The sequence below is a fragment of the Pieris napi genome, chromosome 12, assembly GCF_905475465.1.
Source record: "Pieris napi chromosome 12, ilPieNapi1.2, whole genome shotgun sequence".
NCBI lineage: Eukaryota > Metazoa > Arthropoda > Insecta > Lepidoptera > Pieridae > Pieris > Pieris napi.
The window spans coordinates 4,776,782-4,793,623 of record NC_062245.1 but is presented as its reverse complement, the minus strand read 5'-3'; the positions used below and the strand labels follow the sequence as shown (position 1 = coordinate 4,793,623).

Genomic DNA, 16,842 nt, shown 5'->3' with positions numbered 1-16,842 from the left:
ATTCCAAAAACATTAACCCACACAATAGGAAAGACAATGAATCATCAAAATATCGTAATCAACCGCAAAGGGCCACACGCATATGAATGGGATTGTAATTTGCGTTTATTGCGATGGCCTCACTGTCATTAAGTATAGCTTATTTAATATGAATATTCTAACCACTGCTTCAAACAGAATGGCTAACGATTGTATGTTTAGCTACAACATTTCAACGGAAACTTATTAACTTCAGAGCTTCAAAGTAATTGTGGTCAGAGAGTTGAAAGATAACGAGTAATAGTTCTATATAGATTTTACCTTAAACAAAGAAAACGTGTTTTAACGTAGCGATCGGCCTTTTACCATCCTAAAATAGTACTGAGAATCGAACTCAGAACTGAATACAGTTTACCTCTCTTACCACGACTGCATGACAATCACAGGTTATGTAAATCTAATATATAAAATTCTCATGTCGCTGTGTTTGTGGTTAAACTCCTCCGAAACGGCTCGACCGATTCTCATGAAATTTTGTGTGTGGGTATGTCTGAGAATCGGACAACATCTATTTTTCATCCCCCTAAATGTTAAGGGTAGTCCTACCCTAATTTTTTTTAATTTAGATAAATTTTTATTGTTTTATTTTTTTATGATACAGCATTAAAAAATACATACAACCCCTAAATGTTAAGGGTAGTCCTACCCTAATTTTTTTTAATTTAGATAAATTTTTATTGTTTTATTTTTTTATGATACAGCATTAAAAAATACATACAACCCCTAATTTTCATCCCTCTACGATCAACCCATATTTTTATCATAAATGATATACATGGCAAAACGACGTTTGCCGGATCAGCTAGTAATTTTATAAATTCTCTCATGTAAGCCAAACATGATATAAAGGAAATAAAATACCACTAAGGTGTTAATAATGTAAATACTTAAAACAATATACATTTAAGCGGTCAATAAACCACGACGTATGGGTCATATGATAACTTGTGAATTTCCATTTATTAAAATAAGGACAAAGGCAAAACAATTTATTCATATTAGATGGTATATCATCAACATTTTATTGTGAATTGTTATGTTGATTTATTATTTTTAAAATTATCCACCATTTGCTTAACATCTTCACGTAAGATATGTACAATGTTCGGAGGCGTAAAGTTTTCTTAAGTTTCAGTAATATTTAGTTTTTCTACCCACGCGACATCAGCTTCAAATTGACTTATTTTCCTTTTTACGAAAGAATACATCATGAGGAATAACTATGGTAGCAGATGTCACAATGGGCAGAGTACATGGCAAGAGGAACTGTCAAGAGCAACAAAGTATTAAATGGGAACTAGGCCCAAGGTACAATAAACGCAAAAGAGGAAGACAATGTAGAAGGTGGAGAGACCAGATAAAGGTAACAGCAGGTGGTACATGGCAGATAGTGGTACATGGCAGATAGTGGTACAGAGCAGACAGAAATGGCGGGATTTGGATGCCTTTGCCAAAAAAGGGCACAGTCACTTGATAGAAATATAAATGTAATGTTTCTGAAATAACAGACTTTTATTATTAATATTATTTCCTTTGTGTTGCCTGTATTTCCTATAGTAATGTTACGATATTATTGTTGGTGGGATATTGGGTACAGGCCTATCGTTACACCGTTTTTTAATTAAGTACGAAGCGATGGTGTATATAATAGACAGTATGTATTGCTATATAATATCTGCTTATAAGTAATATTGTTTCAGAGTAAAATAAACGTTTGTACCTGTAACCCTCGTGACGTCAAATAGTTTGGCTTGAAGGTATCTGTTAGGTGGACTCCCTTTGGCCAGAAATAAGCTGCCTCGGTCTGCTGATGTTAACAAGCACACATTCACGAGGATCTGTAAAAAAAAACTATATTTGACCAAAAGGTACTGGTGGAGAGAGCGCTTTTCTTTATATGTTAATTATGCAAATTATTTTTATCAAAAATATCTCATTTTATAAGAAATTTATTTAGGAATACTCTAAAACGCTCAGATTACCCAAAGCTAAAAGGTCTGGTTAAAAAATTCGTATTTTATTCAGTAATTTTCAAACTATGAGATATTATTGTAATAAAAGTTAACAAAACTTTTTATACTAAAAATTAAAAAGGAAACTTCTAAAAGTTTTCCCAGCTTACAAAGGGGAGCCAAATAAATTTTCCAAGTAATTCGCAACGAAAATAAGTATCAATTAATTTTGTTGGCGCTCGCCTTGTTTTTGTGCCGTTGGGTAAACGTTATTGCTTTTGAAACTTCGTCAAAATATTTTAATAAGATTATATTTCCAGGTATTTGCTTCAGGTGTTTGCTTTGGTTGGCATTATTCTGTGTTCTTAGAAGTCCATTATGGTTTTTTTGGTCCGTACTAAGTTTACCTACTAATAATTAAATGTATCGACATTTTTTACATCTTGTCCACACTCGGATGGTAATAACTTACGAGGATGAATTGATAAACATTTGCAGATAACTTTTTTTGACGTCGATTGAAACACGTCGACTGTCAAAATCATAACACTACGACTATAATAATACCTTATTTTTTAATAATTGTATTTAATAGATTTAGATGATCTTTTCTAATCGTTACATTTTTTTTTAATACAATAATACCAAAAAGCGATACAAAGATAGTAAAAATAAAAAAAATAAAGTCAGATAAGAAGGTCCGTCCCGGTCGTATTTGATAGTTTCTGTATGACTATTTTAATTATTACAATGAAGAATTTCATTATTCAATTTTCAATAGATAACGTAAGATTAACGTGTCAAACCTGAACAATTTTCCCAACAAAATAGGGAGTATATTTTTTATATTATATTAAATAGAAGGCCCAATAATAGGTCAAATAGAGTTCACTTAGTACGAACTCTATTTGACCTATTATTCACTATAGTTATCTCAATACAATCAGTAAATGGATCACGTCTGAGAATATAACAATACTCCAATATTAATTCAGCTGAGTATCCATTACGCGCATTATAATTTAGCTTGTCTAGTCCTAAAATCTTATTGAAAGACAGTTAAACGTATGAACTGAATAAAACGCTTCGAAACCGCAGCAACGGTTTTGCGATGATAAAACTTGAATTGGGACTTTTATGTATCAGGCTAATAATAATAAGGGTATTATTATAGGTCAGGGTCAGGGTAAGAATATAGTCTATATACTTTCGGAATATGTTTTTCTTGTATTAATTTTTCATTATGAATAATGTTTACAATACCAAAGACAATAAAATCTCTCTTACAGTTTCTCTTTCAAAATTTTACGACAAGTTATCATTTATATTTCTCCCTTTTTAAATCACATATTTATTTTAGATTATTTATTTAGTTTTTAAGAATTCTCTTAGTAATAGTTATTAAGTATAAAGCTTGCATTGTTTTCCTGTTAAAGATTGTGTAATTAGTTTTGTGTTCCTAGCTTTTAAAGTACGGCCCGTAGACAAAACTTTTTTAAATAAATAAATAACGGTAAATTGTCTTTGGTATTACGTGCGGCATTTACTTTAATAAAATATCAAACTCGCGTTATATCAGAATCCAACTGCCTTGTCTCTTATTCCAGACTTAATATAGCTTAGAAGCCTGTGTTATTAGATTTTCATTTCTTTGAAGTGTGCTTTGAATTTTAGAAAAGAAATGTCGATGTATTACTATGTAAATTTATAAGGCAATAACCCCGTCGGATTTTTCTAGGACTCTATATGAAATTAATGTTTGTACTTAATAAATATAACCAATAATAGTCTATACAAAAGCCTTTTTATTATAAGTCAGAACTTAAATGTGGATTTTGATAGTTTGCATTTATTCTTTCAATTTATATCGTATTTATTCTCGTAATTTAAACCAAATTTTATTCAATTAAATTGATTCCAGAGATAGTACCACCATGCCAATTATTGTTTTATCAACACAATTTTCAATTGTTTATCATTTTAAATTCGCACGCTTTACTCACACACGGACATTATCTATTTAATACTCAATTTACATGAGTTTAAAACTAAAATATTATTAAAATTAACATAAAACTTAAGTAGGTATTCTTAAATAGCTAACGCAGCACGTATTATAAAAGTAAAGTGGATTAGAGTATTAAAATATTATAATTATACTAGGTAACCCGGCAAACGTTGTTTTGCCATGTCATATTATTTCTAGGAAACATTTTTTTATTTCAATAAAAATAACTATCGACAATAAAAAAAATAGGGGTTGATCGTAGAGGGGTAAAAATTAGAGGTTGTAATTATTTTTGTATGCTGTATCATAAAAAAAACAAAAACAAAAAAATTATCTAAAAAATAAAAATTTAGGGGTGGACACTCCTTATCACTAAGGGGTTTGAAATATAACTAGTTGCCAATTCTCAGACTTACTGAATATGCATAAAAAATATGCATAAGAATCGGTCGCGTCGTTTCGGAGGCGTATAGGAACAAACATTGTGACACGAGAATTTTATATATTTAGAGATTAAGATAATACCTTATGACAGAGTACATCAATGTCCAATTCATTTGCGACATCCTTGATGAGGTCCATGAAAAGATCAGCTTCATCGAGCTGTCTTTGAGCTGAGCTGCTTGGCGACCGTGATCTCTGAAAGCAAATACATTATGTAAAAATATCAGCAGAGAACAGCTTTGTTCACCGAGTACGTTCAATTCTCACCACTGGCCGAGAAGCCCTAATTTTAAGCAAATGGAATGTTATATTGGCTCTACATGATGATTCAGCTCAATGTGTCGGCATCTCAAAGACGAGGGTCTCAATGGCATGCGTCGTACTCGTGAACGAGTGCTACTCGTGGTGTATGATTTTGTGTATGTACGGGTAATTATTATCTGCCTTGATGCGTTTTAGTAAGTGCGTGGTCCTATTTCACCATGATAAAAGTTAAACGTGTTTTTCTTATTAATTTATTTTATTTTAGAGATGAGGAATGATGTAATGGTTGCAAGTCCTTATAATAGTTTTAATTAGAATATAATTTTCCAATTAAATATCTATTTATGGCAAATTGTTTGTTGAAAAAATCTCGAACAATAAATGTCGCAATACGCCTTACTGCGGGGTTTCTTTTAGTAGGTATTCAAATATTGGGCTTCCTTCTTATAACACGAGGGCAACGCGTGGCATGCGAAAGATTAAATTAATCCAATCGTTTATTGCATTGATATAAACTTCTGCTGTGTTATTTTTTGCTCTTATCTTTTTTCGGATCTTTAACTTTGGTGATAATATGAATATTTAAGGTTAAGGTTCATAACTCCATAGCGATCCAGACACATTTCTGTTTATGCCCCAAATATTTCCGAACCAATTCGACTAAAAGACCGGTAACACAAGCCAACCTTCCTTTATTGTAAGTGACCATTGGTCGGCGGTAATATTTAAGATCAAGTGATATTAATTATTATTAGTGAAGCCCCCTGTTCTATATATAATAAAGAATAAGAATTACTTTTTTATCGTGGAAGTTATAGAAGAAATAAATAAAATAAAAACTTACTACATACTAGGTACTTACACGCGTTAGAAGTTATAGTTCTTTGGCGTAACAAGATATTTTTTTTATCCTTCGACTTACGTTTGTATACGTAGAAAAAACAACACTAACAATAGAAAAAAAATTACTCTCATCATTTTTCCCTAACGCGCCAAAAGAAGTATAACTTCAAAAACCTACTTTTACAGTAGTAGCAATGGCTTATCTGGACATTTTATGGATTGTTAATGTTTAGGATTTTGTGTGTTTACGATAAATTTAAGAAACATTAAAAAATATATAAACCTGAAATCATTGAATACTCGTAAAAGCTGTTCTAAGCCCGCACGTCTCATTAGTAGGCGGTAAAGGAAAACATTTTTCATTTGTATAACTTTGAAAACCTACGCACTCTCTGTTGAAACTAACGGTGTGTACTTTTAATGAAAATATTATAAGCTTATGCAAAGCAAAATTTATGTATTATGTATGTCAGTCGTATATATTAGATAATATTTCAAAATTAATAAATATATATGGGTATTAATAAAACTGAAATACTAAGAGGCTATAGATGATAATAAAAATAATGTTTCTGCCTAAAAGCAACCATATTTCGCGTTGAAAAACTATGTTTCGGTTGCGAGCTGTGACCTTGACATGGCGTTTTCGTAATTAACGCTTGGGTAAGTGGATTATATTTAAAAAATGGTCGTTTAAAATGAATGTTAACGACTTCAATATCTGCAAGTAATTTATATGGTAGCTAGTAAAAATGCATTTAATTATGTTATACAAGATATTTATTTATTGTAGTTATATAGGCTCTAGTAAATTAGCTAATCTACTGGCGCACAACTAAGAGCAGGCCTATTTAAAATTTTAAGACAATGACTTTAATACCCTGTGAATATTTATTTCGCGTTAGAAACACGCCTATAGAAAATTGGTTAAATAAACACTGAAATATATGCCCCTTCCCCATAAAGCAAATATACTGTTATTATATATTCGTTGGTTATGTTACTTTTATTATAACTAACAGTGCAATTCTTTATTTGGTATATAATATATTAGACACTTGCTTCTTTCTTTGTATGTTACCTTTGGTAACAATACCAAAATTGTAATATATTTCCACTATCAGATACTTGTTTTTATGAATTAATGAGTCTTAAGCATGGCGGTTTCCTTGCGATATTTTCGTCCACCGTACGGGTTTTAATTATATATAATACGTATCATTATTTTTATATTTGATATTTTCTCATAACAAAGAAACGCGTAGAGATATGAAAAATCAATAGTTGAATAGTATATTTGTCTTATATTCTATCAGCCGTTTAGCTATTAATCTAATTTAGTTCGATTCACTGATCCGTAAGGATTCCCTAGTCAACCCAAGCCCAAATAAACCTTGCTTTAAAAACGTCATTATAACGCGTCTTTCTCTTTCATTTTGAAGAAAAAATTATACGTAGAGATGAAATCAAAGTTTATTGTAAAATAACAACCGAGTAAATTTATAATTTAACCTAGCTAATAAATACAAAAAAATAACAATAAAAATAATAACTAATCTTAAAATATAATAACTAAAATATATTATTAAAAGGAGTCCCTTTAGGCAAGGATCCGAAGATACATATAGATAGGCAGCGTTCCCCCTTTGAATAGCTAGACTATTTTTTTTTTCGTTTTTCGTAGAGATGCGACATTCCGAATTCTAAGCAGAAATACATGCCTTAAACAGCTTGTGTTGAACTAACAAATGAGCGTAACTGTTGCCATACGTTTGAGTGTGTACTAAATGCGAAAGTGTGCGTAAAATTAATATTAAAATACTTTTAAACGTAGTAATTAAGAGCGTATAAAAAGTAAAATCAGTGGCGCTACAACCTTTTCAGGTCCGGGCCTGGGATTTCTGTATCTGTTTCATGATCATTTGTCAATCTAATAGGCAAGTAGGTGATCAGCCTTCTGTGCCTGACACACGCCGTTGACTTTTTGGGTCTTAGGCAAGGCCGGTTTCCTTACGATGTTTTCCTTCACCGTTCGAGCGAAAGTTAAATGCGCACATAGAAAGAAAGTCCATTGGTGCACAGCCGGAAATCGAGACTACGACCGCAGGGATGAGAGTCGCACGCTGAAGCCACTTGGCCAATATTGCTCAATTAAGAGCGCTTAGCAAGATTTATATTACTAATAATATGTTACTGTGTAAGATCAACTAATATTTAAATAATAAATAAAAATAAAAATCACTTTATTTGACGAAAAAACAATTACATTTTGTACTTACATTCTAAAGGTTATATAAACATACTATATGCAACGAATCGTTGTGTTTTCACAATTAATTTTGGTCAACCTAGTACATAAAATAATTCTATGTGCACTAGCGATTAAACTAGGCCTAGCCTGTATCTTAAACGCTAGTTCCTTCCAGTGTCTTTAACAAATTGGTTAGGTTGTTTGTCATAAGATATACGGGTTATATTTTTATTGTTTATAAAACTAAATGAGGGTAGAATCTAAAAAAGTTGTTGAAATTGGTGAGACCGTAGTAAATGTGAACTTCGACAAAGATTTTTAAATCTTGTGGATGAGAAACTTGAATTTGAAATATGAATTTATTGTCGTTATAATTTATATAATTACGGTAACTAAAATTTAGTACATATTAAGCTTTTATATTTAAATTACATTTCAGCACACTCTTAGGACTGAAGTTAGATATTTTAAATAGGAAAATTTTATTATTTTACATTAGTAATCAAGTTTTCTATTTCATTATATTTCTGAGTTTTTAGCCATTCAACCAGTTTTATTTTACATTCATAGTAATTTCATTTGGGCGTTTAGTTTAACTCAATGCATGGCAATTGGTAATTAATCACACGATTCGCTACTAAATTGAATTGTAAAATATTTTTAAAACGCTGAAATATATTGAAAAGCGCCAATAAAAACGATATTATACGTGCAGTACGTTCATGAAGAAGTCTGGACCAAGGTTTTTATGTTTTTATGTTGTATGTATACACAAAAAGCAAGCGACCATTGAGCAAATCTATTCCTAGTTAACTTTGTCATTTTAGTTAGCAGGTATTTAAAGAGTATAAGAAATTCTACGACGATCCGTTCTAAAGGACGAAATTGTCCGGCCCTTGGTAAATAACCCTGCTCCATTTCTCACTTCCTATCACGTGCCTTTATGTGAGATTAGATGGTAATCCCCTTTGTGCCTAGTTAAGTCCATAGTGACCGGTCTAATATGTGTAGGTACGTCGCTATGTGCTTTGCTTTCTTTATAAAAACTTTTTGATAGAATTCAACAAGTCCAAAGTTTTATTCCTCGTAATTGCAAGTCATAAGTAAAAGTAAAAAAATATAAGAAATAAGTAGATATATTTAATAATACTCTTTCTTCTTACCAAACTTTTTTATTGTGCTCTTAATAAGGTAGCTTTTAGTAAGTTTAAGTTTTTATTTAAGTTATTTTTAATATTGCGTTTTATGTTTGCCTAAATATTGCTTGCTTTTATGTGGTTTCCATTAAAAAAAATTATTATGTAATTTCTATGTTCTCATATAATCGATGTGTCTGTGTGTAAAATGTCATATTGTTCTAGAACTAATAAATAAATAAAAAAGATGATCACTCGGGCCCGGCCTCATTCGTTATCATTATGAAGAAAAACATTGTTTTCATTTGCAATGAAAATTGTCTAGTGTAAAAAAAATATTTTTTTACACTAGACAATTCATGGAGTTTAATTCAATAGTTCATGAAATACGTTATTAAAATCCAATTTCGTTCATATTTCCGTCTAAAGTACAATTTAAAGTTAGTACATGGTAGGTACTTTTGAATTAGTACCTATGTCGAAATTGGCAATGCAAGTAAACCAATGAAAAAAAATCATATAAAGTATATAATCCTTAACAACAGCCCGATACCAAAAGAATATTAATTTTCAATCGAATATTATTCAGGTCACGTCGGAAAAAACTGGTCAGGAACGTGTCTGGCTTGCGATAGTCCTAAAGTAATGTTACATAACCCAAAGTTTTTTTGGGATTATATGAGTTTGCTTACCTACAAAAGTTAATGAGAAAAATATAAGTTTTTTGCCTTTTAAAACCAGTGGTGCTACAACCTTTTAGGACAGGACCTCAGTTTCTGTATCTGTTTCGTGATCATTTGTTTTTTTTGGACTTCCATCTTTTTCGGTCTAAGAAATACCGGTTTTCTCACGATGTTTTCCTTCACCGAGCGACTGTTAAATGCGTACATCGAAAGTACATTGGTGCACAGCTGCGGTTCGAACCTACGACCTCAGGGATGAGAGTTGCACATTGAAGTCCTGGCATTAGCTTACACTGCTCTTTGTTTGTTGTCCTTTGCTATTATATTTACAATCCGCAATACACAATGAGCACAAAAGAATGGAATTGTGTTATCCATAAAGGTCGCAAAGGGAGTTTAATCAAGTGGAAATGCGATGTCCGTGATATGTATTTGTCAAAGCAAATTTAGTAAAATATAAAAACAGAACTATTTTTCTATCGAAATATGAATAGTTCATTGTTTTTACGAGTTTACTCCGTGTATACTTATATACCTATATATATATATATTATATATGTACCTTCATAACTATAACTACATAAATTTAATATATGTATTATGTATTATGTATATAGTATATCTAGTAAAATTAACTATAATATATCTTATACGTTTTTCTGTACTGTATATGAATCACGTGTATAATATCGATAATATTTACGACAGTACCTTCCATATTCAAAGATTCTTACAACTATATTTTTAAAGGCTTTCAGTAAAACGATATTTTTATATTCGATACTTGAGGTAACAAAACATTATTCATTAACTGAATGACATACCTCTGAATAGATTTCCTTTTTACTCTATTTTTTATCTAAAAATACAGAGAAATAAGAATAGATTTTTTAGAATTTATAACAGATCGTGTACCATTAAAATACCGAGAAGTATCGTTCTTAATGACTAAAATCGGCACAATACGTAACATTCCAGGTTAATCCAATTAGAGCAGTATTAACACGGAGATGAGAAAATAAAATGTCAATTAGTAAGTGCAGAATGTTAAATATATTATTAGTAAGTGAAATAAAAAAACACTTTTTGTATTTAAAAAGCACTTGATGTGCAAAATTAATGATATTTAATGTGATATATTATTTTTTATGTAAAAGGTGATAGACTATACAATTGAAGTACCATAAATTGAATTTCTCGTTTGTTTCATGAATATATTTGGAAACAGAAAAACGTTGACGGGTTTAGTGCGTCAATTACACAATTCAGAAATAAGACCGAAAAAACGTTTTATTATTAAAAATTGAAACATAATACAATATTATTCTTAAATATTACAATTCCGGAACCCGGCGAATGTGGTTTCATTTATTTAAGTGTTGGTACTTGAAAAAGATAGATTGACTTTGTCTTTTATTTCCGCTTAGCTTCGGGTAATTTCCTCGGAGAATTATAACCCAACTGTATATATTTTACTGTTATTGAGGTTTCCCGTGTTTTTATTTACATAAATATATCATATTTGCTCTCTGTAAAAATATTATATTAGTATTTCTTGTACACCCCGTGGATATGGAGATATAGTAGACCGAGGCGAATCGGATCACTTTTTCTTTGAGGTTGAGTAAATCATACTAAAGTGCTATATAATGTTATTTTTATTGATAAAATCGTAAGAAGTAACAATTACCTATGAAATAAATATTTGAAAACTTAAATCATACATATATTCTCTTAATTAGCTATTAAAAACTAAAAAAAGGAAAATATCCGATTCGCCCCAACTCTCGGGGTGAATCGGATCGTGCACAAAATATAACAAAATTTTAAGGTATAGTGTTAAATAACTTTGGAATCAGTAAAAATATATAATAATAAGATCAATTATAATTATTGGCACATAATTCACATATATATTATGGTCCTTTTTTTCTGTTAGCTCGTGAACAGTACTGAAAAACTCTTAGCAGCTTTACGCAAGGTCAACTCTTTGTTCTGGACTTAATTTACAGCCTCTTTCATTTTTTTTTGACACCATTCTCCGGTGGTCATGAAATAAATATGAATCAATAACCTCAAACATTTAATAAATCAGTTTAAAAGTATCATCCAATTCGCCCCTAAGGATATGATCCGATTAGCCCCATAATTAAGACTTTTGAAATAAATATGTTAGACGTTAACCTCTAAGATTATACTTAAAAGCGAATTGGTTCTTCAATATTAACACCTTGCTTAGCAATATAAACCAAAGTAGTTAAATTTTAAGACAAATCCGTCATGTGACACAAAGAAAACGTAAGTACGTAACCTTAGATGAGCGCCAAATTGCGACACACACAAAAAACCGAGTGGCTGACGAGCGGCATTGCCAATGATCCACAAGCGCGATCGAAATACTGCTTATGTCGGGAGGTGCTCAGTAAATGGAGAGACACAAAACGCCGGTTGAGTGCGTTCTATGTGAATGTGATATTTGAATTATCAACACATTTCTAATTTTGATCCGATTCGCCCTGTGATCCGATTCGCCTCGGTCTACCTACATATTCTGCGTTTAAATGGCAAAAGGGCGCTGTAAATGTTATTAATATAGACTATCCTCTGTTTATATATTAAGTCAATAACAGTCGTAATACAAGTCATTTGATTTAAAAAAAAAGTGCGTGCGTACAAAGTACACATGTCAGAAGTGAAACTTCTTTGGCAAACTAATTTTTAACTCTTGTTCATATACATAGAACTTAAGATTTCCGAGACTTAGAGAGAGGGAAAAAGGAAGATATCTTAGGAATTTAATGAATTGATATGTCATTAAAATATTACATACATACATAATTGTACGAAAACCAATTATTTATATGGATTTTAAAATAATTGTGTAGGTATTATATATACGAGTATCTTATAAAAAAGATAATATAAAAATATTTATTTCATGTCGTAGAGTGAGATTTACACGAGCGACTAAGCGAGAACAATGATTCCTGTATGTCAAAATAACACTTGAGAGTACGGGAGTTTCGTAATTTAATATTTAAGCACTTTATTCGTACGTTAACGGCATTTGCTTGGCGGTTGAAACTTATCTGCACATTTAGCCCTGCGGTTAGGTCATTGCCGGATCAGGCATGGCTTCTACTGCTTTTTTTACATTATACATGGTAACATTACACACGTTAAAAATTAATGAACCTATCTCCCTTTATTTCTGTTTCTCGAGTGAAAAACTTCTTGAGTAGGTACAAATTATTCTACGTTAAGTGCTAAATAATTAAATAGTTTCATAAAATTAGGCATGCTGCATGGCATGCTGAATGGTGACGCCTAGGGTATAGGTTCGATTCCTGGTCGGAAATTATATTTAAATTTGTAAAATGTTCTCCGCCTCGTGAGTACCCGACCCTTAGTCCTTTCACGTGGTAATCAGCATCTGTCATTACGTTCTAACTGTTGCTTTTATTAATTACGAAGAATATTTTCTATAATTTTTATCAACATTTTTTTATATTTTCCTGTGGTATATCAAGAATATTCTATGTAGTTTGCTATCTAAGGTCCTCGGATTGTATAATCCTATCTATCATTATCTGAAGCCACCGTCTGTCGCCTAACATTAATACTTGAAGCTCCATTTAAATTATCTACACAAGTATCAAAACTATTCGATATCTTATCACCTGTCAAGTCAAGTATGATAGTACTGTTAGTAACTATATTGACACTTCTTTGCTCTTAAAAATGTAGTATTTTGTGTTTCTCTGAACGCCGGGTGAAAAGCCTTTGATCCATAAGATAATTGTGAGAAATGTTATAACATCACTGGATTCCCGGCGAAAATTACGTTTTATATAAGTTGTTATATCAGCTTAGTCCTTAAAACATTCGTAAGTATGTTAATATTCGTGAATAAAGTAATCCTCCCAATTAGTAAGACGTTTAATTTATTAACTCACCTTGACAGGAGACGACGACAGCCATAATTGGAAGAGATCTGACGTCACAGACGTACTTCTCGCTTCGTGTCTCGGTCGTGGAGATAAAGGTCCACCAGATGTTATACAATGCACTCTATTCACCTCCTCCACTGACGCACAATCCCTCAAATACTTCTCTAATAACCTAGGCTTGCTTTCTAATAACTTCTTTAATTCTTCCAAATCTTCCTCCGTACAGTCATCTGGAGTGGTTCTATCTATTTCCCTATCTTCTGGACATTGTTCATCTAAATCGTATACCTTATTGCCTATTTCTGGACTAGTTTTAAAACTATCACATATTCTGGCGCTGTTTAGCTCACAACCATTCTGTTCGGTGATTTCAACAATCGTTATCGGTGGGGTTTCTTTCAGCATGTTGCCGTTTGGTTTTATGTCGTCAGGTAACTCGTAGAATAGTTTCATAAGAGTATGAGTTTGATTGTTGTCTTTTTTGTTTGTCTGTTTCTCGTCTGACTTTTTCACGTTCGCATTTTCTACATCTACTGGATTCTCTGACGTCATTTTAGATTCAGTGATATGGGGGTATGTGGATTGTTTCACTGCTTACTTCTGACATTTCTAGTTTGTTGCGACTTATTTTGTATCTGTAAAGAGAAAATATTTGTCATTAAAAATATTATTAATATTTTATACAAATTTAATCATTGGGAAGTCGGATTGCTCCGCTCCTTCTTTGGTCGTATTTTGTACTAATATCAATGTTGACTCTATGACCCAAAGCAATTCACTACAGAAATCTTTCTATATTGAAACTGAATATTTAAAAATAGCACGAGATCTTTAATTGTGGTCCGCTTGCCTTGTCTGTAATTGCTCTTCAGCCCTGTTTATATTTTCAGTAAGTTTTACTTACCGACTCAATTTTGCTCATAAAATATGCCTATATGTATACAGTAGTTCTCTAGCATCAAGCAAAAATGTTTAGTACATTTTGTAGTTTGTACAAGAAATGGCTTTAAAAGAGAGTAATATTGAACTTCCTCAATCCCAACACTCAATATGTGAAAGGGTTGATCCCTTCATTTCATTTTGAAAGGATCGAAAAGAAAATCTCAGAAATCTGGTAATGTAATCCGAAACCTACACTTTCCTTTTATGGAGCTGAGCATAACATAAAACACAAAAGTATAAGAATATATATGTTAATAGCGAACTTCAAACAAATGAAAGACCGTGAAAATTCGCGTTTGTAGAGTAGGTAATTATATCAAAACTTTACCGATTTAAAAAAGGATTATAAAGAACTTTTAGTTTTAAAGAGAAAAGTAAATATTGCAACAATCTTTAACTATAGGACCAATATTAAAACATGTTTTTTTTATTAATAAAATATAAGGAAAGATATGTGCGTGGTTAGAGCGACCAGTATATTCTGACATTAACCCTGCTTTATACGGGAACATAAGCCCGTTCCTATTATAAACAAAAATAAGACTAAAATGAGGTTAATAGGTAGGTAGCTATTGACAAAGATAGAAGATCCAGTGAATTCCTCAATTTGTTGAAAATGTCTGAGCTACGGTGCTTACCTATTATCATAAGTACTGCGTATTTTCTTTGCATACGAATAGACCATTTACGCAAGCAATCTCATCTTGAGCAGTTTTGCGTTGATTGAAAGGAACGTTATGACGTCACTTCAAACTTCGTAATGAATACATAATGAGAAGATTCAAAATGCGAGTCATTACGTACTTAATGTCAGTACTTTGTACAAAATTTCAACTTCGTTTAAAAGGATAAGCGAACGATAAATTTATGTTAATATTATTTATTTATTTTTAAGATGTATGTTGGTGCCTGGTAGATTGTAACGGTGAAGCTAGCTGGCGCTTTCCTCACGCAACGAATAAGTATTGATAGGAAATGCTGCCAGCTTAAAGGTTAACTGCTGCAGGGACTTAATTTTAAAGTTTCCATTTTAGTTATTAATATTACCTACTATGTAAATATTGTACGTTTGTGTTGGAAATAAATACTTTAGTATAATTTATCGTGTCTTTATAATTCTATATTAATGCATGCATTTAAAAACATGATTCTTCCGACGTTAACGCTTGGATCTTTTTATACGAACGAACGTGAAATATCTCTCTCCTTTAAAACCAAAAGGTCAGGTATTGTCTGAATTTCGTAAGTTTGTATTTAAATACTTAAATTTACTCTAAAATTTAGATATTATGTAAACTAGTTTTAACATGTAATCAAAGTAATAACCGCAACGCTTTGATTTATAATGCAATATCGTGGTTTCAATGTAAATCATATTCTAGTTTCATCGATCGTCTATTCTGCGATACACACGATTCTTGGTTTTGGCGAATAGACAGCTTATTATTGGAAAACATAGATAGTAACTCACGTACATACCCTCACATTCACACCATCACACAACACAGCCAAATTAGGGATTACTTAGTTAAATATGTTTATGTTTATTGATTTTTTTCCTATAGTAAATCCATTTTGTATATGTATTCCATTTTTGGCTATATCTGTAGTATTATTGCTTTTGTTATGTAAGGTGTAGGTAACTTTATATAAAACGCATTAAATGGATCTTCAATAATTATTATCCTCATTCTAGGAAAAATGTCCTAATTTGTTGTTTCCATACATTGTTACGATAAAAAATATAGACATATGATAAAAATTCATCAAATCAGGCTTAGGTATAAAAATGAGGTTTATATAGCAGACAATTAAACTTTTACACAACGGAGTGTTAAATAAAATTCGTTCGTGAATGAATAGTCGGGTATTAATCTCAAAAACAAAAGACTGCTTAAACATTGACAATATTTTATTTATCTCTACCATAGTGTGATAAAGAATTAAATGATAAGCACCAGATGTTTCTCTGACAACAGCGCCCTGGAAAACTTATTCGTACGAGTATGTAACGCAGATAATAACATGTAATACCTTTGCACCGTAATTACAAAGTTATGTTAGTGGTTAAGCACGTGGCTCGCGTAGTGCGGGCCATGCAATCAAACACAGTTGTTCATGACAAAAGCATGACTTAGAATCAGAAATTGTCGGCGCAGGCATAAAAATATGACTTACTAGAAGTTCGTAGGCCGTAGCCGTATGCCAAACATAACCTTTTAGCTGTGTATTCGACTCGTAAAGTAAAGTAAAGTAAAAAATGATTTAATCATATAGGTAACATAATGTGCACTTATGACTCGTCAGTAAAGAAATACATATTAATGCTT

At 31.5% G+C, this 16,842-nt stretch overlaps 1 protein-coding gene across 2 annotated transcripts in view; it reads right to left on the bottom strand.

The window, feature by feature from the left end:
- The window catches only part of LOC125054775 (cGMP-specific 3',5'-cyclic phosphodiesterase-like), a 46,642-nt gene that overhangs the window by 15,527 nt on the left and 14,273 nt on the right, over window positions 1-16,842 (bottom strand). For both annotated transcript variants that reach the window (XM_047656846.1, XM_047656845.1), the window contains exons 2-4: window positions 13,577-14,205; window positions 4,525-4,638; window positions 1,760-1,877 (exon numbers count right to left, since the gene is read on the bottom strand). In XM_047656846.1, coding sequence (XP_047512802.1) covers window positions 1,760-1,877; window positions 4,525-4,638; window positions 13,577-14,122 — 778 coding nt within the window. In that variant the 5' untranslated portion in view covers window positions 14,123-14,205. The remainder of the gene's footprint in view (window positions 1-1,759; window positions 1,878-4,524; window positions 4,639-13,576; window positions 14,206-16,842) is intronic.